This window comes from Tursiops truncatus, chromosome 15 (assembly GCF_011762595.2).
Source record: "Tursiops truncatus isolate mTurTru1 chromosome 15, mTurTru1.mat.Y, whole genome shotgun sequence".
Lineage (NCBI taxonomy): Eukaryota > Metazoa > Chordata > Mammalia > Artiodactyla > Delphinidae > Tursiops > Tursiops truncatus.
Genome location: NC_047048.1, coordinates 36,878,035 through 36,902,172, shown reverse-complemented (window position 1 = coordinate 36,902,172; position 24,138 = coordinate 36,878,035). Strand labels below are relative to the sequence as shown.

Genomic DNA, 24,138 nt, shown 5'->3' with positions numbered 1-24,138 from the left:
GCACCTTTCTTCTCCCACAAAAAAACAAAAATACTTTCAATGTACACATCAACTGGGATTGGTGTTCAAATGAAGAAAAAAATTATGCATTGAAAATTGGGAAAATTTGGTGTTTTAGAGATTAACCTTTTAAAGTGAATTTTTACCCAGCTCAGTTTTCCTTTCATCCCAGCCTTCCTGTTCACATTGCCCGGTGTGACATGTTCTTATGGACTCAACCTTGTCCCTCTGCTTTTGCAACTTCTTTTATTACTTAAAATCTAAGAAAGTTACACTTTCTCTACAGATCTGATTATATTCTGTGTTTTTAGCCAGTTATTCTGACCCAACTTTTAATTTTTTAAATTTTATTTTCAACAGGTGGACCATTTTTAAAGTCTTTATTGAATTTGTTACAATATTGCTTCTGTTTTATGTTTTGGTTTTTTGGCTGCAAGGCATGTGGGATCTCAGCTCCCAGACCAGGGATCGAACCCACACCCCCTCCACTGGAAGGCGAAGTCTTAACCACTGGACCGCCAGGGAAGTCCCTGACCTAACTTTTAAAAATATTTAACTCGTTAATTCATGCAGAAACTATGTTTATTTATGACCTGAGATGAGGATCTAAAAGTAATTCCCAAAATTGCTCTAAGGTATCCCTAAACTGTTTACCATGTAAGTTTTCATTTCCTGATTAGTATAGATTAAGTAAACTTTATCTTAAAAAATTCAGGGACTTCCCTGGCGGTCCAGTGGTTAAGATGTCACACTTCCACTGTAAGGGGCGTGGGTTCGATCCCTGATCGGGGAACTAAGATCCTGAGTGCCATTTGGTGCAGCCAAAACTTAAAAAAAAAAAAAAAAAAAAAAAATCACACAGAGCAGATCTGAGAGGCAAGTTCCAGAAAGGCAGGTGAGGAGCCCCGAGGACATAGTAGGCATAACTGGTGAAAATTATGAAAACACAACCATGTACTTCTCTGGGAATTGGGCACAGAGTAAATGAAGAAAGACTTATTGAAGAAAGTCTACTAAGTCTGGTAAGAAGAGCAGAGTCTGTGGCAGGTGAGCTCGGCAGGCAGGTTTGGCCAAGAAACCAGGGCTCCCTCTCCTCCGGCATTTTCCTGGGAGGGGCGGCTGCCAGCATCTCTCACTCCCCTAGCTCCGGCACAGAGGCCAGGTCCAGGTGGGTCGGAGGGAGGCTCTGCATCTGGAGCGGGAGCCAGACCACATGGGGCCCCCAGGCCCTTGCCCCAGCTTGCTCCTCTCTGGGAGAGGCCATCCGGGACCAGAGGCTCCTGTGTCCAGCTCCCAGCTCCCAAAGCAGGGTGTCACCCCAGAAAGCCAGCTACTCTCCCCACTACCAGGCTGTGGAGCAGTGACTCAGAAATCTTTTCCTGAGGGGAAAGGCAGTCCACAAGAACAGCAAGCTCCCCAACAGAATGACTTTGTTTGAAACAGAATAGGGGCAAGTTCAAGCCTCAGGATGACCAGAAAACAGTGGAGTTTTGGAGCATTAAGAGGAAGCTGGGGCAGGAATTCCCTGGCGGTCCAGTGGTTAGGACTTGGTATTTCCACTGCTGGGGTGCAGATTCAATCCCTGGTCGGGGAGCTAAGATTCTGCAAGTCGTGCGGCACAGCCAAATAAATAACTAAATAAGACAAATAGATGATAGAGATAAATGGACATGTAGATAGATTTAAAAAGATAAATATAGATTACTACAGATCCACAATCCCTTATCTGTAGTTCTGAAACCCAAAAGGCCTTTAAAAATATTTTACTGTTGTTATTTTTTATCTTAATTTGAATAACTGACAAAAATAGGTTCAGAGCAATTACTGCCTCCACTTCTGCAGAAAATGAGTGCACCCAGCGCCCCGTCGAGGCATACCTTTATCTGTGTGATGTTTCCTTCAAGCTCAGTGGGGATCTGAAGGGTCCACCTGTCTTTGCCCTCCACCCCTTGGCTGCTCTGGGGGCCTGGCACTTTTCTCCACATGGCTACGCGCCCTTTATCGGTACCTGCTGCCAGAAGACCTGTAGGTAAAAAGAAAGTTCACATTGAGTTGAAAAGGGATAAAAACAGCAGCAAGCTCACTTCTCTGACCACCCTCTCTAAAATACCAGCCTGTCGGCTCTCCGTCCAGGAACTGCCCAGCCTCGTACCTGGCCGTGTCTTCCTTAGCAGGAGTTCGCTACTCGCAGTGACGCAGTGTGTACATGTGTGGATGGGGGATTGGGGCAGTGGTGCTGCTTGCTCTCTGGTTTCTCCCATGAGAGAGGAGCCTGCTTGCCTGTGTTCAGGGCTGCTTTCCCAATGCCACACAGCACTTAGCACTCAGCGGGCACGGAAGTGCTGCTCTGGTGCATTTCCTATTCTTTCTGTCATATTTGTGTGTGCGTGTGTGTGCACATACGCACATCCATGTACACATATATATTTAATGTTTCTCACACTGACTTTTTCTTGAGGTTTCAGGAGGAACAGACACCAATTCACGCAGCCAGGCTGGTCACATTCCTGACCAAATTCCTTGACCACTACGTGGGACAACACAGCTTTCCTGCCTCTTTTTTGCTCTTGGCTGACTGTACTCGAGTGACTGACATAGTTGTAACTGAGGTATGGTTCTTAGAACAGCCCTGAGTTCCATGTCATGACAGCACACGCCAGAGCAAAGCCTGAGGTGGGCTCTCCCTCTGACGCTGGGAAGTCTCACCTTTGACTCTACAGTAAGAAACACAGTTCATATTCTCTCCTTTTTCAAAACCAAACTTCTCCTCTGGACTCAGTACGTAATTCTCTCCTCGTTCTAAATCCCAGAATCTACAAGGCAAGGAGGAAAGTCCCACGGGGGGGGACTGTGTTAGTGGGCTTCCCTCAGCTGTGAGGGTCTTGTTCAACTCGCAGAGTAAACTTTAAAGATCAGGAAAAAGACATGGCCCTTTGGACTCTGAGGAGAAAAGCATGTCGTTGTTACGTTATCTATGTTACGTCTTGTTCATAACAAAGGGAGCAGTTGTTAATAAAAGAGGGTTCCTGTGTGACACCGGGTCACGATGAGAACAAGGGAACTCCAAGCACCCAACCAGGGAGAACCCCTGAATGTCACATGAGCTAAAGCAGCCGGACCCAAGAGAACACAACATGGGATTCCATCTACCCGGGGATCAAAAAGGCAGGCAGATGTCAGGACAGTGTGACCCCTGCGGGGGTGGGCGGAATGCCTAGGGTCTCTGATATGTTCTGCTCTTCCATCTCAGGGCTGGTTACGTGGATGTGCCCAATTAGTAACACTTCATCATAATTTGTGCATTTTTCTATATGTATGTTACACTCCAACACAAAGTGTACTCAAGAGACTGTATGGGACAGAATTTTCAACCCCAGCGCTCTGCAGAGTCGGGATCTCACCTGAGGACCGCCTCCCCAGTGGCGGTCACAAGAAGGCTGCTGTTGATCAGGGCGACATTTGCCTGGCGACCCATATTTCCACTCAGCTTTACCTGCACAACAACAACCCGAAAGGAGCACGTCGCCCTTGTCGAGACCAGGTCCCTGTTCAGCAGCTGGACTCTCTGGCAGTGACTCCCCGCAGACTCACCAAGCGGAGGAAGTGAGGGTGGCTGTGGACACTTGGAAGGGCAGCCCCAGCCTTTCAGGCCAAAGCAGCGACCACTGCACACTATGTAGTTAATGACAGGGGTGCCCCGCGTTGGGTGAGGCAGCTTGTCACAGCCTGTGTTCAGAGAAAACCTGCCAGCAAGGGGCTGAGGGGGGATTTGAACCCAGGTTCACAGGACTCAGTGACCACATTTCAACTGCTGTGTAGACAGAGGTGCACAAAGGACCCCTGAACACCGACTTTTCTGCATCGACCAGAGCATCTTAGGGAAGGTTCGGAGTACTCTGAGAACCATAGAATCCTTGGGTGTAAACCAACAAAGTGGCAGGAGAGTGGCATGCAGTCCTCAGGGAGCTGCACGCGCTGCCTGACCAACAACCAACGCCCCAGGCTTCCTGGCGTCCTCCCGTGAGTGAGTGCCCCGGCCCGGGGCGAGGCACCCACGCGGATGGCAGGGTGTCCAGAGTTGTGATTATCACACACCCCTCGGATAAAGCAATGCATATGTGTGGGCCAGCGGTAGTGTCACAGAGGGAACACTGGTGACAACCCTCAAGGTCTGCACATAGCCAGGCGTCCCCGCCACAGCCCCGTACCTCCCGTGGCTCTGGGAGGCCCCGTCCCCTGGTGTCTCCCCCACCTGTGACCGCAATGGTGCACAATAAATTAGGTGCTAAAGCTCTGGTGGTGGCCCTGAAACACAGACTCCTCAACCAAAACGAAGGGGTGTATGAGGTGGGCAAGAGAGGCTGGAGACCCCCTGGGGCACCCCCCCATCACCTCCTCACCTTCATCACCTCCTCGGCTGTGCCCTCGGGCATCACCGTGAACAGACACAGCAGCAGGCTCTCGGTGACTGCCACCAGCACCTCTCTCTCCTCCAGGTAGAACAGCGTCTGAATGGAGCTGTCCGTGGACGCCACCCGGGCCGTCCTGCCCTTCTCGTCCACGTAGTGCACGGTCCCTGCGGGAAAGCGATGTGTCCATGGAGGCTGGACACTCCCTGGAAGCCATTCTACCTACTTAGGGACACTTTCAACGTAAACATCTTCATCATAACCATTTACAAATAAGCTATTTTAAAAACACTGGTACATGACCCCTGCGTCTGCCATCTCTGGGTCAGTCCAGCCAGGACCCCTGTGTCTGCCATCCTCCCTCCACCACTGTCCAGCGCTCACACTGACCACCCTCCTGATGCACAGCCTCCATGCTCTGGTCATCTCAGTCCCCTAGGTACACGTCCATCACCCGTCTGCCGGGGCATTAACTATGACCCTCCCCGGAGCCTCGGCCTGCACCCTCCATCCTGGGTACCGGGTATCGCTGGCTGGCGTCTGGCCTGCACCCTCTTGCCTTCCCCAGGCCCTCGCGTCGGCCCCAGGGCCCCTCCCAGCTTGGATACCCTCCTCTTGCCCCCGAGCTGTCTCCTGGTTCTGCTTTCAGGCTTCTGAGCATGGTGGCAGCACCTCCTGTGAGTTCTCAGGATTGGGTTCATTCTGCTGCTCTCAGGAGCCTCCTCACCCTCCATGCCGCCTCCCATCTCACTCCCAGTGGACAACTTGAGTTCTTATTAAGCTTAAAGGTTCAAGGTTGTCTGGAGGCTAATCATAACAGTAACTAGTATTTACTGAGCACAGATGTGTGCGGGCTCCGTGTACAGAGGCTCTGGAGGCAGGTACTATCCCGATCCCCACTGTACATGTTCGGAAGCTAAGGCACAAAGACACCGGATCATTTGCCCCAGTTGCACGGCTGCTGGGCGGGGGCAGCACTGACACCCCCTGCAGAGCCAGGCCTCCAGTCGCCACGTCTCCTTCCTCCCTCAGCGCCCCCGCCGCCCCCACAGTGCCCACATTGGGTCCCTCCAACTCCCCTCCTTAAATGCCAAGTCTCTCTACTTTTAAACTGACAAATGCCCCAGCCCCTCCCAGCTGTCACCTGTCACAGTTAAGCTGCCTGGCCACACACGTCCTCGAACCCCATCACCCCAGGAAGGGCCCCTTTCCCATGGGAGAAGGCACTCATGAATGTCTCGTGAGTGTACGAGACCCTCTATCTCTCTGAACCTCACACTGCATCTATTGGCCACCGCCTGCCTCCTAGCACACCGCGGGGGAGCCGTGTTAAATCAGCACGGACCGCCCAGCCCTGCCAGGGCTGCTGGTCCAGCGTGCCCCGGTCACACCCACCCCAGAGCTGAGCCCCGCTGCTGGCTTGGAGACCACGCCGGGTGCCCCTGGCATCGATTCATCTTGGGCTGCACATCCTGGACAGCTTCCTCCTGAAAAACCTTCAAATGCAAATAAAGCTCAATTTGTTTCTATCAGGTCAAGGTGAAGCCACCCTTTGGATCCTGGATAAACACCTGCACAAGCCAGCTAAGGCATCCATCTGGGAATGGCGCACAGCCTGCAATTTTATGCAGAAACGCCATCCATTCGCTTATAATCTCCCAGACACTCCGAAACACTGCAGTGTCCCCAGACCCCAACCTGAGTGTCTTACCATCGGTCAAGCTGACAAAGAATGAGAGTCCCTCTTGAGGTCCCATTTTCAGGAAACTTCCAAAGCCACACTTCCTCCAGTTAAACTTGTCCAGGGCTTTCTCATCACCACTCACAGCTGCCTTCGCCAACTGAACGAGGTCCCTAAGAGCAAATGTGACAGAGATTCCTTGTTGCTCCCTGGACGAAGGTGGTATAACCACAGAGGAGACCCCTCCAGTGTCAGGAGGAGCCACATCCCCGGCCCCGCCAGCCACCACCCAAGCTCTACTTACTCGCCGGGAGGGGGGAGCCGGAAGATGCAGTGAGTGAGGTGTTTTCCATACTCGTGTTTCAGCAGCGGTGCCCCTTGTACTTGACCCCTTTGGTCCAACTTCCATAAGAGCAGGATACCAAGCTGGAAAACCCAAGGTCACATTCTTAGCAAGTGACTGGTGGAGGGTGAGGGTGATACTGTGCAACAGAGCATGGGCTTACTCCTTTTTTTCTTTTAAAATTATACTACTACTATATGTGCACCATGAAAAACTCAAAACAATTTTAGTGTTCAGTGAAGGAACCAGAAACTCCTCTCTGTGCCCCATCCCATCTTCACTCCCTGGAGATAACAAGTGTCACATGTTCAGTTTTTAAAACAAATCTTTAATTTTGGGATAGATTCAGATTTAAGGAAAAGTGGCAAAGATAGTTCAGAGACGCTCCATACCTCACAACTAGCTTCTCCTATTACTGACCCTACATTACTGTGGCGCATGATACTAACTAAAGTTGGTACTTCATTCACCTCTCCTCAGTTCTTCCTGCCCTGGGACCCTGTCCAGGCCCCACAGACATCTGGTCGCCATGTCTCCTTGGGCCCCCTGGGCTGGGACGGTGGCTCAGACACCCCTGTTCTGGACGCCTGGACAGTGTTGAGGAAGACCGATCAGGGGTTTTGTAGAATGTCCCTCCGGCAGGATTTGCCTGATGTTTTTCTCATTGTTGTCGGGGTGGTGGGTTTGAGAGGAAGACCAGAGGTCAAGTGCTGCTGTCGACATGTCGGATCAGGGGTCCCTGTCCTTGGCGTGACCTGTCTGCTGAGGTCATGTCTGTGACCTCCCTCACTGGGGAGTTTCTTCTTCCTTCCATCCTGTCCTGCCTGGAAGGAAGTCACTGTGTGCAGCCCACACGTAGGAAGGGGAGTTATGTCTCACCTCCTAAATCATCTGGAGAGATATGCCTCTTGTCCACCATTTACTGATTTATTAAATCATAGATTTACATCAATATGGACGCACGGATGGACCCATGAATATTTATTTTCTACTCTGGGTTATGACCCAATATTCCCTTGTTTGTTTAGATACTCAAATTGTTCCAGCTCCGCCATCGGGAGCTCTTTCCTCAGGCTCTGTTGTCCCTTCGATGCACCCGTCGCTGTGGGTTTGTGAGCACCTCCTCACGTCCTGGCCTACAGATCCTCCGGGCTTGCCATCCTGCCCCAGCCCGAGGATCAGCCATTTCTCCAAGTAGCCCTGGTTCATTTTATTGGAAGAAACCAAGATCTGGGTGCCAGGTGTACTATATGTTCAACATCAAAGTCATCAAAATCTCAAGTTAATGGCTCAGACAACTGCTAGAAAAGTTCAAGTTGCGGGGAAGACGACTTGGTCCAGGAGCAATTTTCCAGGAGGGCTTCTGGCTGGGACAAGCTAAGCTTTGCCAAATGGCAGTGTTTCCCTCGAACCCTGAGGCCGCTTTGCTGCGCTGCCCGAGCAGTCCTCAAGGTCTGTTTCCTGCTCACGGTCAGTGGGTATAACATTGCTTTACTGTATATAAGAATATGATTTTCAAATAATGTGGGCCTTGGGACGTCCCTGGAAGCCCAGTGGTTAAGACTCCACGTTTCCACTGCAGGGGACGCGGGTTCGATCCCTGGTCAGGGAACTAAGATCCTGCATGCTGTGTGGCACAGCCAAAAAAAAAAAAAAAAGTGGGCCTTAAAAAGCAACTTGTACAGTGGACCTCTAAGAAAAGTATATAAGATCAGAAATAGTATGTAACATGAGTATATATAGAATTCAAATCCTATATTATTATACAGATTCTTCTTGACTTTGCCAGCTTTATAAAGATAAGAATAAAAACATTGGGGGGCTTCCCTGGTGGCGCAGTGGTTGAGAGTCTGCCTGCAGATGCAGGGGACACAGGTTTGTGCTCCGGTCCGGGAAGATCCCACATGCCACGGAGCGGCTGGGCCCGTGAGCCATGGCCGCTGAGCCTGCGCGTCCGGAGCCTGTGCTCTGCAACGGGAGAGGCCACAACAGTGAGAGGCCTGCGTACCACAAAACAAAACAAAACAAAACAAAACAAAACAAAACAAAACAAAACAAACATTGGGGCTTCCCTGGTGGCGCAGTGATTGAGAATCCGCCTGCCAATGCAGGGGACACGGGTTCGATCCCTGGTCTGGGAAGATCCCACATGCTGCGGAGCAACTAAGCGCGTGCGCCACAACTACTGAGCCTGCGTGCCACAACTACTGAAGCCCGTGTGCCTAAAGCCCGTGCTCCACAACGAGAGAAGCCACCACAGTGAGAAGCCTGCGCACTGCAACGAAGAGTAGCCCATGCTCGCCGCAATTAGAGAAAGCCTGCGCGCAGCAACAAAGACCCAACACAGCCAGAAATAAATACATAAAATAAATTTATAAAAAAAAAAATAAAAACATTATTTTTTGTGTGTTTACAAATTACTCTTAAAATAAAATTAAAAAAATAATACTTGCACAGCGAAACACACATAAGGGCAGAAATGGGAAGGCTTCCTTCCCCGTCACCTAGCCTCCTCCCTAGAGGAGCCAGCAGTTGGGCCCTGCTGTGTGTTTTAGGCACACACGGCCCCTGTGGAGATGGCCTTCTGCTCTGCCCTGCAAGTACAATCGTCCAGCACGTAATTTTTCTTTTCTTTTTTCTTTTTGGCCCGGCTGCGCAGCTTCCGGGACCTTAGCTCTCCAAACAGGGATTGAACACAGGACCCTGCAGTAAAAGTGCCGAGTCCTAACCACTGGACTGCCAGGGAACTCCTGTCCAGCACTTAATTTTTAACACAGTAAATGACTCTGTTTTATTAGTATACACGAGCTTCCAGCTGACAGCTCATTAGGCACCTGAACACAAACATGAGCACTCGGCCTGTCCAGATCCCCCGACTGTTGAGCTGGGGAAGAAGTTGAAGGATGGAAATGTCCGGAGTCCCTGGAGTAGTGGTTTCTGCTCAGATGACTGCAGACCCCTGTTCTGATACAAGGACAGACAGACAGACACACACACACACACACACACACACACACACACACACACACAAGAAGGGGAAGCCACAGGAAGTCACCTCAGGTCTCCTGTAACCAGATAGACACGCAGACGCCAAGTAGAAGATGGCAAAGCAGATGCCTCTTCGGGGCCTCCTGCTCATTGCCCCTAAATTCTAAGTGGTTTTTGCATCTCTTACTACTCCTGAGGGGGGATCCTTTGTGTTCAGAGTGGTCTCTTTACTCGCTGCCATTCCTTCCAGGTCACTTCATTCAAATAACTTTATCCCGTAAGACTTGAAAGAAAAGTGAGAGCATCTCACCCTCAGGTGGGAAACCAGTCCCATGCAGAGCAGGAGGTGAACGTACTAAGGGACTAGTGTGAAGTTAGGGCTCAGATACGACTGTCGGGACACGTTGTCACTTCACAGCTGGCTCACTAATGGTTTATCTCAGAGATCAGGAAGCGACTTGCCCTTTCCTGTGTGTAGGTGCACTTACTCCTCGCCCTCAGCTCTTGTCCAGCAGGAGAGTGAGAGGGAGATGAGCCCTGGACATGCATTGTCCTCCCCGCTTCTTCACCGACCAAGTGTTCGCTTGGTGCCCTCTTCCAGGGATCTCCCCACTGCCCCAGGCCCAAGGGTGGCTGCACAGAGGGCACCTGGCCCGAGCTGGACTTGGGACAGAGGAGGAAGGGCAGGTCATCTCTGGGGTTAAACTGGAGCGGGTAGATTCCTTTGTTTCCAGCAGCCTCCTGGACGGATGGCACAGGAGAGAGACGGTTGTGCAGGAAGAGGCCCTGAGAGGCGGATGTTGGCAGCAGACACCTCACTCGTGGTTCTGGATGTCGGAAGCCAGCTCTGCTCCTGTCCCTGGAGACTGTGGGGCACTCTGAGGGCTGCAGATTACGTGTGTCTTCCTGCTTCAGCAGGTTTGGTCGGTCTCATGGTAATCAAACTGGGTCTCTGGTGGGAGAGTGGAAAAGACCCTGGGCCAAGCCTGCGAGCAGGTGTCTCAGAGGTTAGTGCTCTGAGTGTGTCTGTTCATTTGTTATTACTTCTCTGCCTGCCTGAGTCCAGTAAGAAATTAGGACCAGCACAGTTGTAGATTTTCTTAGAGAAGTGCTAGGTATTTCTGTTCTTAAATCCTGACTCCAAGACTTGGTCAGCACCAACCTGGGCTTTGTTTCATGCCTCAGTCATCTACTCTGTTAGTTGCTTCTTAATAAAGGCAAGATGAGAATGATGGCATTCAATGACCCTGAATTCTTTTATTCCTCTAGGGGATTTTCTGAGCAAGGAGGTGGGAAAGATCACCAAAGAAGTAGGAATCTGGGGGCAGAGCAATGCCATTAGGTGGGAATAGACTAGAAAAATAGAAGAAAAATCCAGACAAAAGGATAAATAGAACAGTGGATGAGTGATATGAACAGAAAGGAAGTATAAATGGCTCTTCTAAGTTATATTCACCCTCAAGAGGAAGAGAAACTCAAACTAGAACACGACCGAGATAGCACTTTTCCAGGCAAAATTCTGAGCTTGGATACGACATGCTTGTGGGTTGGTGGGAGCTGGTCAAGCCCCATGGAGGGAGGTGTAGGGACACTCACCAAACCACAAGCGCATGCCCTGGATCCCACCTCCAGGAATTTCTCTAAACTTTCACACGTGCAAAAGGACAAAAGCATGAGGCCAGCCACTGTGTCACTGTCCAGCAAAGGACTGGAGACCGTTTATCCACAGAGGCTGGGGAAGTAAATGATAACACGTTGGTGTAATGAAGCGCAGATTAAAAGAGAGCAAGGAGGTTCGCCGTGCACCACCATGGAAAGACCTGGAAGATGCAGCATCAGGTGAAAAGCCAGAAACAGAACAGGGTGCACTGGGCACTGCCCTCATGTGAAAAGGACCGAGGAAGATAGGAAAGAGACGACGCCCTCTGTGTGAAGCTCCCAGCCAAGATGTTTAACCTGAAGGCAGTCATGAGGAGACAACCACACAGATCTAAACCGAGGGACATTCTACAGGGTAACTAGTCTGGACCCCTCAAAATGTTGATATCATGAAAGACCAAAAAAAAAAAAAAAAAATGAGAGAGAAGAAAGAAAAGACAAGACCATGGACCAGTTCTGATGAAAGGAGACCAAAGAGAAATGACGGCCAAACACAAAGCGTGGTGCTTGGCTGGCTTCTGGGTAAGGACAAAATCAGCACAGACATTACTGGGACAGCAGGAAAAGCTGTCACACCGATGGCACAGCAGTGGAAACCAGTTCATGGGCTTCACCCTCCTGAGTGTGACAGCACACGTGGTCACGCTCCTAGGAGATCGATGCCAAAGCATTTACGGATGAAGTATGATGTCTGTGACAAACTCTCAAATATACGGGGAAAAAATACAGATGTACAGAGAGAGCAGATGTGTCAAAACATTAACAGCTACTGAATTCATGGGAAGGGTAAAAGGGTGTTGTTTGTACTATTCTTTCAACTCCCCTAAAGGTTTGAAATTTTTCAAAATTGGAAGTTGGGGATGCATTGTGTGTTCCTGTGTGTACTGAAGGAGCACTGGAGAGACTTGAAGAAGCTGTAGGTGCTGGAGGGCAGGGAAGGGGAGGTAGTGGATGGGGTGGGGCTGGAGAGTCTTTACAGTATATACCTTTTCGTATTTTTTGAACTTTGAAACATATAAATGTATTACCTTAAATGTGTAAAATAAATAAACACATTGTACAATTTCTGCTGTCATTTTTGAATCAAACAGATCTAGAGCTGGTAATTCTCTGCTGTGGGGTCTGCCCTGAGCATCGGAGGATGTTGAGCAGTATCTCTGGCCTCCACCCACCAGATGCCAGTAGAAAGAACCCCCAACACCACCACTGTGACAACAAAAAATCTCCCCAGACACAGCAAAGTGTCCCCTGGGGGCAAACTGACCTGCTTAGGAAGCCCTGGGCCAGATGATCAGGACCAGGGACTCCTAGGCAATGAAGCGGTGTGCTCAGGGAAGGTGGGGTTTGGGGGTACATGAAGCACCACCCCATCTTTGTGAATGTACTTACCTAGAAATGTTCATTTAAAAAATTACAAACTTTTGCCACAGAGTGAGATGATAGAATAAAACATTCAAACCTTCCTCCCAATATAAAACAAAATCTGCCATGACAGCTGACAAAATCAGTTGAACTCGGCAACCGCAAGTTTCTAATAACTTGGTCCCTAAGAGCATGTACAGGGCAATGCAGAGATCTGAAGTCAGTGTCTCAGCATGTCTGCTCACCCTATCCCCCGATACCAGGCAGTTCCCGTTGGGGCTCCAGTTGAGGACGGTGATGTCGGCGGTTTGCGTAGGGGGGACCACATGCTGCTCCTTGTCTTGCTTATTAAACACGACCACTTCTCCGGTCTCCCAGCCAATAGCCAGGATCAGCCGCGTCGGGTGCCAGCAGAGGGAGGTGACCCGGAACGACCTCTCGATATGCGTGTCTGGCACGCACTCACCCTGTGACACACGAGGTAAATTCTTTATTTTACAGGGAGTGGCCGCTACTCTAAGAATTTCTGCCTCGTCAATGGAATGACATCAGCTAGAGGACATAATGAGCAGTTTGTTAAGGAAATATTCTATTTAATTTTCATAGAAACACCCATCTTGCCTCAGCTGAACTATGAAAGCGTAAGGTAAACATTCAACTGACCCCATGGACCAGTTTATCAATAAAATTTTATTTACTTAAAATGTTTTTCCATTTATTTTTATTTATTTTTTTGGCCACACCGTGTGGCTTGTGGGATCTTAGTTCCCTGACCAGGGATCAAACCTGGGCCCCCTGAAGTGGAAGCTCTGAGTCCTAACCACTGGACCGCCAGGGAGCTCAATAAAACTTTATTTACAAAAAGAAGTGGGCCAGCGGGTGAAGTGTGTTGACCCAAGGTTCTCAAAGTGTAGTGAGGTGACCCTAGAACGTTTTTGGGGTCTGTGACGCCAAAGTCATGTTCAGGATGATATGATCTGCCCTGTTAACTCTCGTTCTCTCATGAGTGTACAGTGCAGTTTTCCAGAGCTCTGTGATGTGTGATGATGTCATTGCTGTGACAGCCAATTGAATACGTGCTGGTATATTCTTGTGTTTTCTAGAATTTTCTAAGGCAGTAGGTTTAAGGTATAAATGTGTTTTCAGAGATTAATTCAGTTTGTTCTCAGTACTTCTACTGGGCTCTTCCTAGTAAACTCAGTTACACCTGCTACATCTGTGACCTCATTATCATCCAATAAATCATTATTTTGAAATCCTAATGGTCTCCTTGTGCCAATTAGAAACACAGGAAGTACACTTTGTTTTGTAATAGTATATTTTAAATTTTCTAAAATTTAAAATTTTATCTAGGGAATTCCCTGGTGGTCCAGTGGTTAGGACTTGGCACTTTCACTGCCATGGCCCGGGTTCAATCCCTGGTTGGGGAACTAAGATCCCACAAGCTGCACGGTGCAGAAAAAAAAAATCTAAAATTGCTATTATTTTGGATTTAATAATACTTACTCTAAAGAAAATTTTATGATACATATTGGAGAGTTGTCTGACTCCCAGAAGGGAGGCATCTACTCTGAAATAGTTGGTGACACTGTGCTTGGCACTGGGGCCAAATACTGACCCATACCTGGGATGAGACCAAGATGAGCATACCAGGAGGGTTTGCCCTTTGTGGAGCATGAGGGGAGGGCTTGCTCAGGGGTTGGGGGGGGAGTGGTGGGCTGGAGCCACAGGCTTGTAAGTCATCCACTGATAGATGGTAATGCAACCCCAGGAGGAGGAAATAGAGGGAGAAGAGGCCTGGATGTGCTCTGAGGGGGGCCAACGGCAGGCCTGTCTGGGACGGGGGGAAGGCTGGAGGGCCCGGCGGGGAAGGGGGTGGCCTGGATGAAGGGGGCCGGGTGAGGAAGACCCTCAGGTGTGCTCTCTGGAGGACCCTACAAGAGTGTGGAATGTGGGGGGGGGGGGCAGGGACAGCAGGACACGTTATGTAGCCATCGCTGATGAGTGTGGCTGCTTGGGTGAAATTTCAGGGGTCACATTGAGACTGCAGAGGGCAGAGGAGGGAGTGGGAAAGGAAATCCATCTTTCTTGGTGAAGTAGGAGAAGCGTCTAGAAAGTTTCTGTTATGAATTGAATTGGGCACCCCAAAAAGATGTGTTCAGGTCCTAACCCCTGGTACTTGTGATGTGACCTTACCTGAAAATAGGGTCTTTGCAGATGATCAAGTTAAGACAAGGTCATTAGAGTGGGCCCTAGTCCAGTATGACTGGTGCCCTTATGTGAGGAGGAAAGAGACATGGCCACACAGAGCAGGTGGCTGTGTGAGGATGGAGGGAGAGGCTGGAGTGATACAGGTCCCAGCCGAGGAGCACCAAGGACTGCTGGCTACACTGGAAGCTAATATGAAGCATGGAACAGATCCTCCACTAGAGCCTTCAGAGAGGACAGGGCCCTGCTAACCTGTTGTTGGAGACTTCTGGCCTCCAGAACTATGAGAGAATAAATTTCTGTTGTTTTAAGTCACCCAATTTGTGGTAATTTGTTATGGCACCTCCAGGAAACAAATAGTTTCGAATGGCCAACGGGAGGCTGGAGAGGGATGGACAGACAACCCTGCTGGTGACCGTGAACTGACTGTGGATTCTGCCTTGAGCATTCCTAAATATGTCCCCCAAACTAAATAGCAGGGGTAAAAGAGTTATTCACATAATAGGGCTTTTATAATATTGGGAGTTTGGACCTCAGTGAGAAACACACACACACACACACACACACACACACACACACACACGAACAAAAGAGAGACAAGAGCCAGAAGCTACTGCAGTCAGAATTGCTGCTTTCCGCACTCACTTGCTCCCGATATATATCCACACTGCCTCCTGAGGCTGTGCTAATGGAAGCGACTGCCAGGAATGGGTGAACGGGGTGCCAACTGATGTGGGAGGGAGACCCAACTGCATCTGGGGCTTCTATGCGGTGGTCAAAGTAGAGGGCCATGACGAAACGCAGGCCTGGTCAGGGCTGAAACCTGGAGGGAAAAGACAACCAAGTCCTGTTGGTCTTGAACAAAACGAAACTACTATATATAGAATTAGGAAAAAGAAGCATCACAGACCTACAAGACATTCGGCAACTTATCAGCACCCCTTCAGACCAATAACAGGCAATTTTATGCGGAAGAGGTCTCTAACAGGAAAAATATACAATTAGAGGCAAGGGATTAGACCTGAAAGATGGAAAGGAATAACACATACTGCCATCAAAACAATAAAGAAAAGCCCCGTGGACTAGACTACATGTGTAAACCTTGATCATTTTTATCCCAATCATAATAAGGACAATTTATATTTCTATAGCTCCCTATTAAGCAACATTTCCAAACAAACAAACAAACAAAAAAAGCAAACTGCTTCACAAAAGAGAAAAGTACAAAAAAACGTAGCACCCAATTTCTGATAGAAAACCAAGGCTGTCCCTGCCTTCCTCTGAGGTGTCAGGAGCAAAAGGATTCATTTGCTACGGAGTCAAGCAAAGCCAGAGCACCTGGGGAGAAGATGAACTTGATCAGTTACATGAACTTAACATCTTTCTTTCTTTCCTGGAAAAGATGTGCATATTGTCCCTTTGTGGGAGGGGTAGGAAGGTGAATGGAATGACAGTCTGACTACTGCCCACTTTTTCACATCCTACAGTCAGTTTGGGGAAGCTAACTAGCAGAGAAAAGCCTATTTGTGAGTTGGTTTGCTACCATTTAAAATTATTCAACTTCATCCCCATTAGGATGGCTATTATCAGAAAAACAGAAAGTAAAAAGTTTTGGTGAGGATGTGGAGCAATTGGAACCCTTGTGAGTTGCTGGTAGGAGTGTAAAATGGTACAGATGCTGTGGAAAACAGTATGGTGGGTCTCTAAATATCAAACATAGAATTACCATATAATTCAGCAATTCCAGTTCTGGATATATACCTAAAAGAATTGAAAGCAGGGATTTGAACAGATATTTAAACACAATATTCATAGCAGCATTATTCATAGTGAAAAGGTGGACACAACCCAAATGTCTATCAACAAATGAATGAATAAACAAAATGTGGTATATTCATACAATGGAGTATTATTTAGCCTTAAAATGGAATGAAATTCTGACTCATGTTACAACATAGATGAACCTAGAAGAAGTGAAATAAGCCAGACACAAAAGAACAAACACTGTATGATTCACTTATATAATGTACTTAGAGTCATCAAATTCATAGAGACAGAAAGTAGACTGGTAGTTGACAGGGCCTGCTGCAGACAGGGATGGGGTATTAGAGTTTATTGTATACAAGGTTTCAGTTTGGGAAGATGAAAAAAATTCTGGAGATGGATGGTGGTGATGACTGCACAACAATGTGAATGTACTTAATGCCGCTGCGGAACTGTATACTTACAAACAGTTAAAATAGTAAATCTTATATTATGTATATTTAACCACAAGAAAAAAATTGTGCAAAAAAGTTATCCAGAACCTGCAAAATTCTACCATTAGAGTAGGGAATGGACTATGCCATTTGCTTTTAGCAATACAATAGTTGTATCAGAGGAAGCCATGAAGGCTCAGATTGGGTCTAGAGAGGGAAACCCTGTTCTTCCAGAAGCTAGAAGGCAGGTGGGTAGAAATGAACAGTCACATTTCAAATGTTTATCTTATGAATATATACCCACCACAAGCTGAAGAGCAACCCATTCAGGACTCCTAGCAGAGTAGCTGGACACTGGCCAGAGGAGCAGGGGGATGTGGGGCTGGAGTCAGGGGAGAGGGCAGGAACTGGGTCCTGCACACATCACTTAGGGGATATGCACACTGGTCAGGGCTCTGGCTTCCTTGAGTAAAGACTTCATGCAAATGTTCACACAGAGCCACTGACAATGAGACATATCAGGTTAAAAACTGGTCAGTCTAATGCAGCAAGGAAACATTTTAAAGTGAGTTTTAATGTGTTGCATCCAATCAAGGGTCTACATTCTGGGCTATGGGAAATTCTTATTCATGTTTAACAAGTTTACTTTCTAAAAATATGCCTTGGAAAAATGAATAACATTAATTTTGTTGTAATGATAGAGAAAGAATTATAATAGCACTTGAAAAAGTTAAACCTGATTTCCTCTATCTTTTATTTCAAACATAACTTTGTAATAAGAAAGTATGCTGAAAGATCTTTAAATTACTTTCTTCCTGCCTGGGGCTTTCCCAGAAGCTCTCTCCCCGACACCCCTGCTTTGGGTACTCAAGAAGCCTCTTTTCCACCATTGAGCTCTTGGACTTGATTTCTACGTTGTCTAGTGCTTCTGCCCAGAGTCCTCATAGAACCCTGCATTTGTCCACTGCTGCATTCAGAGTTTACTGTAAATGTGTGTTTGACTGACCATCCTCCACTCCCTACCAGATTATCTGCCCCACAGGGTGAGGGGCCATCGGAGCATCCCCAGCCCTGGAACAGTTGTAAAAAGGGGGTTAGGGCTTCCCTGGTGGCGCAGCGGTTGAGAGTCCGCCTGCCGATGCAGGGGACACGGGTTCGTGCCCCGGTCCGGGAAGATCCCACATGCCGCGGAGCGGCTGGGCCCGTGAGCCATGGCCGCTGGGCCTGCGCGTCCGGAGCCTGTCCTCCGCAACGGGAGAGGCCACAACAGTGAGAGGTCCGCGTACCGCAAAAACAAAAACAAACAAACAAAAAAACCAAAAAAAAAACCTCAGGGTCTCTAGAACATAAGGCGATTTGGCAATATATAAATTTTGGGGGAAAGAAAAAAATTTCATTTATTCTCACCGATTTGATCCTCTCACCTCCAGCGGTGCAAGGTCTTTACGCCTCCGTTAAACCACCTTCTGGGAAAGAAAATGTTACGGTCTTTCAACTGCGCGGCTCGTGGTACTAAGGATAACTTCAGTTGCATTACTGCTTGGAGATGCTGCGGGAGGGAACCAGAGGACTTAGAGGCAATGGCGGCAGAGTGGAGAGGTGTAGGGGCAGGCACTAGGGGCCACCCCGAAAAGCCTCACCACCGCCCCCACCACAGCCCCCGGGGCCTCGGCAGTGCAGGGTCATAGCTGCATCCCATGGACAAGAAGGAACGCCATCTCTGGTTTGGACCATGCGTGCGGTTCCCCGGGCCGCACTACTGACAGCGCAGAAAGGTGGTTTTCTGATTCCCTCCCAGGCCCAGCGTTACCGCGAGCGCCTCCGGCACCGCCTCCTCGCCACCGGGTCAGCTCCCCCGTGCCTCAAGTAGCCACGCGGCCCTCAGTCAGACCTGTCTGCGCCGGTGGCCCTTGTCTCGCGCTGACCGTTCGGACGCCCGCCCCGCACCCCGAAGCCTCAGCCTGACCAGCCACGCGCTCGGGCGCTCGGCCCAAGCAGGATTTCTGGACGAAAATAATCCGGGAGGCCGCGCGAAGGAAGTCCCGCGCACTTCGACGTTGCCCTCCTCCCGGCCCCAGGCTCCGGGCCCCCGGAACCGCCCGACACCGCGAGCCGCCCCGGCCTCCCGAGCCCCTCCCCGGCCCCGCCTCGTCGTCGCCCTCCTCCCCGGCTCCCGGCCCCCAGACCCTCTGCTCCTGGGCCCGGGGCAGGGGACCGCACTCACCTTGGTTTGGTCGCAGCGCCGCCGCGCGTTACCGGGACAACGGCTGCGAGCCCAAGGCGGATACAGCCGAAGCTGAGCTAGCGGACGCCGAGGCCGCCCGAAACTCCACGAGAGGCCGGAAAGAGCCGAAGACGATCGGGAATGTTCGTGCGGAGCCGAGGGCAGGATTCCTCCAGCGGGTGGCGAGCTCCGCGGTGCTGCAGGGCAATTTACACCCTTCGCAGCCGCTGTCTAGACTTAAAAAAGCTAGCTCTAGAGGGGGGTCAAGAGGCCAGATATGCCTTTCTAAGCAGAGAAGGGAAGCTGATAAATTCTAGATGTGATAGGAATACACGGCCGGTTGGGGACCCGCTCCTGTAGTTACGTTTCCAACCGCGTAGGTCAGGTGGAGGAAGGCAGCAGAGAGACTGGGAAAGAGACGGAACGCCATCTTTAAGATTCTTTCCTCTCTCGTTAATCTTATTGCTGGGTCTTTTGGACCCTAAAAGGTTTGCTAGACTCTGCTTTGTCTGCTTTGTTTCGAGGAGGGTGTCGTTCAAGAGAATTTATGAGTAAAGCCAGTTGATTCAATATGGTTCCTTGAAGCTGTTAACTTATGACATGCGCTCAGTGCTTTGGGGGCCTTATGGACGCCATTGGAGAGAAAATAGTAGCCAACGATACGAGTTCATCCGGTTAGAAACTAACCTGGTTTCTAACCCTGGAGGCAGACTGCATTCCCTAAGGCATTAGCAACGTGCTGCCCTGGCCTAACGGTCTGGTGGGTTAAACTAATTTTGGAAAAAAAAGAAGTAATGTCATTCATTTAAAAAACTTACTATAGCAAAAAGGTCCACATTGTTAAATAAAAAAAATAGGAAAATGTAGGTACTACCTAATAGGAGGAGCTAGGCGCTGGATCACACACATACAAGGAAAATTCTATTTAAAAAAAAAAATTTTCATAAACACTAGAATTTTATTGAATAAATTTGACATTTAACATTGCGTAAGTTTAAGGTATACAGAACGTTGCTTTGATACATTTGTATATTATATGATTAGCATGTAGAGATATTTATCACATTACATATAGTACAATATTATTGTCTGTATCCATTATACTGTGCATTAGATACTACGCCTTACAAGTTTGTACCCTTAAACACCATCGCTCTTATCAGGGGTCATAAACACTAGAATTTAAAACACTCCTTTATCGCCGAAACGAAGAAAAACAACCTAAATGCCCAGCACCAGCCGCAACGCTAAGGAACTTGAAAAGTATGCACTCAACTCAATAAAGGGTGTGTTTATCTGCCTCAGTTACACTTTTACACTTTTTCGTTAAAAACCCCGTTCGCGCCGGATTCAAGACTCAGAGCTCAGGCGGCGTTTTCTTCTCACGCATCCGTCAACACGGCCCGGGCCAATCACAGCCTAGGCTCTCACTCTATTGGCTGTCTATTCACCAATCCGGAGAGACGTACCAGTCCGCACTGCTGCGAGACTGGCGTCACAACATTACCCACTTTGCGGGCCCGCCCTCCGCCCCCGCCCAGCGTCCGTGCGTGCAAGCGCGCGTTCCCGCCGCCGACCAATGGGAGCGCCCCTGAGGGGGCGCGCCCGCTGGAAACCTCGGCGTGCTCGGTCCCGCGCGCGTCGCCCCGCCCCGGCCCGCGCTCCCGCCGCTCCGGCCCCGCCCCGCGTGTCGGTCCCGCGGACTTCGCCGGCCGCCGTAGCCGGAACTGCTCCTGTACGCCGCGGGCCGGGCCTCTGGGAGGCTGAGCGGCCGCAGCACCGGGGCTCGCAACCCCGTCAGCCACACGCCGGCAGCGGAGGGGACGTGCCGGGGCGAGGGCCGCTCGGCGACTTCTTCCAAGGCGGGAGGACCACACCGGCGTTGCGGCCTCTCAGCAGCCGGCGCTCGGGAGCCGGGGCTGCCCGACAGGACCCCGGGGGACCCGGGAAGCCTGGCTGCTGCGAGGCTTTGATGAAAAAGGTGACGGCAGGCTGGGGCTCGGGTGGGGTGGGCCACCCCGACCGGCCGTCACGGCGAGGCCCGGATCCCAGCCGGAGCGGGGCTGAGGGAGAAGTTGCCTAAGCCCTGGCGGCGGTGGTTACTACGCGGTGCTTTGTCGGGGCGGCTCGCGGGAGCCCGGACTCACAAGTGTTGCGTTGACAGCGCTCTTTGTGTGCAGCCAGAAATCCGCCGGAGAGGGAAGGTTTTGCTTTTCCTTTCCCGAAATGTGGCAAATGCTGCCCAGCCGGGATTGGGTTTGAGGTGATCCCACCTCTGTGCACTGTCAGGAAGTAAGGTTGGAGGTATTGGGTAAAAGGATTCCATCTCCATGTTTTCTTTTTCCCTTCAGGGAAAACTGAAATGTGTTAATATCTTTTTAATTCTGAAAAGCAACGTCCTTTTGTATTCAGTTTAGTGTCTTCCAATATTCAACCTGGCGAACGGGCAAGTTTATTCTGTTGCAGCTGATGTAACCTTTGCCCGGGTCCTGGGTTATGTGGGTAGCTTTGGGATGATAGGTCCCTGGGGATAGGGTTTTCCACATTATAACCCAGAGGAAGGCCCTTTAGGATATTTTCAGGTTTCTTAAGCAGAAATGGATAGGATAAGTGAATAGTGAAATGTCCTATGCCATGAAGTCCTTTAAGTTTGGGTAGTATCTGTCTTGTATAGTTCTATTTTTGGCAGGTTTTTTTTTTAAACTGGTATGAATTCAGATGATTTATGACATCAATTTCAACAGATGAATGCTATAACAGATAGTTTTGAGGCATAATACTTAAGAGCAGTAGCAGATATTGTCATGATTTTAATCATTTCTAAATCTTTCTTTGAAAGGTCCTTACTCCTGTTAATGTATTTCATTGTTGGCCTTGATGTCTTGCTCTCATTTTCCTTTTAAATGAAAATGTTCCCATTCTCAGCAGTCGTGTTGAGCATGTCAAACAGAGTTTGGGCATAGTATCAACACCTGTTGATCTTTCTTGCTTCATCGCATGTACACATTACTATTTCTGGGTTTACAATATTGATAGTGTCTGATTCTCTTTGCATAAACTGAGTGGATCTGCTTTTTGGTCCACATTTTAGAGTTGTCACATTTTGTTGTTGACATTGCTCACAACAGAGGGTAGCAAAGTTAATGCGAGATTTTTATTCATGGTTACCGAGAGTTTTAACACAATTCTCTTTTATCCATTCTTACCTGGACATAACTGTGCTGTCACTTTCATAGGTGGCTCCAACCTGTTCCATGCAACAGGCTCCTTTGTTGCAAAAGCATTTTCAATTCGTAAATCCCGCAGCAGCACACATATCCCACCCTCCGAAGCAAGATTCCCAGAAACCCCGAGCTTATTATTCTTTATGTCTGTTTTAAAATAAGCAGGCGGACCGGCAGCCGCGGGCCACCATGGAGTTCCCTGTGCACGCAGGCGAGCCCGCGCCTCTCCCCTGCCGGGGTCGATCCGGGCCCCTCGACCCCGCTCCGGGTCTAACTTTGGGGGCAGGCTTGCGGGGCAGGTGCGCGGGCCCGGAGTCCTGTGCGTTTTGGGGGGCGGGGAGGGGTGGGGTCGGGGGACGCGGGCGCGGAGGCCAGGCCGGCCCAGGCAGCGCTGGGAGCGAGGCCGGCGCGCGGGCTGCCCAGCGCGCAGGCCATGAGCCGTGGGCCCGCTGGGTAGGTGGCTCCGGGACCCCGGGACCCCAGCCCGGGCCACATGCCCCCTTCCCGACCCCGGGCCGGGGCGCCGCACGGGCAGGGCCGTCCGGGTGCGGCCGCCCAGCTGCCGCCCCGCCGCCTCCTCGCCGCCGGCCGCCGTTTCCTGGACGTCGGGCGGGCGGGCGCGCGGGGGTCCGGGCTGGGGTCGGGCGGGCGGCGGCTCAGGCCCGGCTGGCCGGGCTGGGGCGGGCGGGCCGCGGGAGGGGATCTGGAACAAACAACGGCGGCCATGTTGAGAGGGGATCGGTGCGGCTAAACTTCTCGCAGGCTGCGGGCCGCGCGCCTCACCGGGGTCCCCTCTTCCCCTCCCCGGCCAGGATGACAGTGAAGTTGGGAGACGGCGGCGGCGGGGAGGAAGGGCTCAAGAGGCTGGGCAAGAGGTCGGCCGATGAGGACTCGCTGGAAGGAGAGGGGCCCGGCAGCGGGGACGCGGCCGAGGAGAGCGGTGGCACAAAGAGGGACGGCAAGACCCCCCGGGACGGCGGCGACGGCCCCCAGGCCCCCTCGGGCGGCCCGCAGGCCCCGTCCCCGCCGCCCGCCTGCCCCCAGGACCAGCACCACTTCCTCAGGTCCAGCGTGAGGCCGCAAAGCAAGAGGCTCAGGAAGGACTCGTCCTGCGCCGGGGGGAGCAGCAGCGCGGGCAGCTCAGGGCCCCGCGGAAAAGGTACGGGGGACCCCAGCCCCTTTCAGGGTGTGCCCTGCGCTCCCCGGGGGTGGAGAAGGGACCCTTCCCTCCCCGCCTCCCTGCCTCCACCCAGCTCCTGCTCCCACATTTGTCCAGCACCCACACTTTAGGTGGCACTTTGCAGGGGGACATGACTCTTTCCTCCTCCAAAGAGACTCTTTCTGTATTTAAACTATGTTAAGAGGCAGTAAGTATTCCTTCTCTGGGCAAACACAATAGATTTCTGAAGGTTGGGTTTTTTCCCCCCAAAGGCTCCTTGATGATTTATATGGTAGGTTATTTTAAACAGCAGACAATAGTTTAGAAATAGATTGAGAAAATACGTGCTGTGTCTCTTCCCCAGACTCAGATGTGTGGAAATACAACAAAGAAATGGGCTTTTGAAACTCATTTGGGGAAAGATTGATAAGCCGAAAATGAGTGATCCGAAGGGTCTGACTTGGGCTCATCACCCTCCACTTCAAGTATGCTAGGCTTGAAAATTTTAAGGGCATCAAGATGTGGCCTTTGAGTTTCAACTAAGGTTTCCTTGGGTGCCATGAAAACATCTCCCCTGGTGTAGTAAGTGGTGAAAACATCTGTGGCCTGATGTAAATGAGTAACAGTCTACAGTATTTGTCGTGGTATTCTCAGGTTGTTGAGAATATTACGGCTTTTTTGTT

At 50.3% G+C, this 24,138-nt stretch overlaps 2 protein-coding genes and 1 non-coding gene across 24 annotated transcripts in view; 2 read left to right on the top strand and 1 right to left on the bottom strand.

Annotated features, from left to right (window-relative positions):
• IFT140 (intraflagellar transport 140) overlaps positions 1-19,180 on the bottom strand; it is a 70,916-nt gene extending 51,736 nt beyond the window's left edge. For 2 of the 17 annotated variants that reach the window (XM_073792480.1, XM_073792490.1), the window contains exons 1-10: positions 19,073-19,177; positions 18,256-18,397; positions 15,296-15,473; positions 12,688-12,909; positions 6,395-6,516; positions 6,121-6,263; positions 4,401-4,576; positions 3,402-3,493; positions 2,707-2,813; positions 1,878-2,023 (exon numbers count right to left, since the gene is read on the bottom strand). In XM_073792480.1, coding sequence (XP_073648581.1) covers positions 1,878-2,023; positions 2,707-2,813; positions 3,402-3,493; positions 4,401-4,576; positions 6,121-6,263; positions 6,395-6,516; positions 12,688-12,909; positions 15,296-15,442 — 1,155 coding nt within the window. In that variant the 5' untranslated portion in view covers positions 15,443-15,473; positions 18,256-18,397; positions 19,073-19,177. Of the gene's footprint in view, positions 1-1,877; positions 2,024-2,706; positions 2,814-3,401; positions 3,494-4,400; positions 4,577-5,804; positions 5,906-6,120; positions 6,264-6,394; positions 6,517-6,903; positions 10,374-12,687; positions 12,910-15,295; positions 15,474-15,560; positions 16,312-16,376; positions 16,412-18,255; positions 18,398-18,658; positions 18,923-19,072 lie in introns of those variants that run through there. The other 15 variants (XM_073792487.1, XM_073792485.1, XM_073792482.1 and 12 more) reach the window with 15 other exon arrangements.
• TRNAE-UUC (transfer RNA glutamic acid (anticodon UUC)) lies at positions 13,801-13,872 on the top strand. The gene has a single exon. It is a non-coding gene; the product is annotated as a tRNA-Glu (tRNA).
• A 1,608-nt stretch (positions 19,181-20,788) lies between the features above and the next one.
• The window catches only part of CRAMP1 (cramped chromatin regulator homolog 1), a 68,015-nt gene continuing 64,665 nt past the window's right edge, over positions 20,789-24,138 (top strand). For 5 of the 6 annotated variants that reach the window (XM_033840065.2, XM_033840063.2, XM_073792454.1 and 2 more), the window contains exons 1-2: positions 20,789-21,053; positions 23,109-23,455. In XM_033840065.2, coding sequence (XP_033695956.1) covers positions 23,110-23,455 — 346 coding nt within the window. In that variant the 5' untranslated portion in view covers positions 20,789-21,053; position 23,109. The remainder of the gene's footprint in view (positions 21,054-23,108; positions 23,456-24,138) is intronic. The other variant, XM_033840064.2, reaches the window with a different exon arrangement.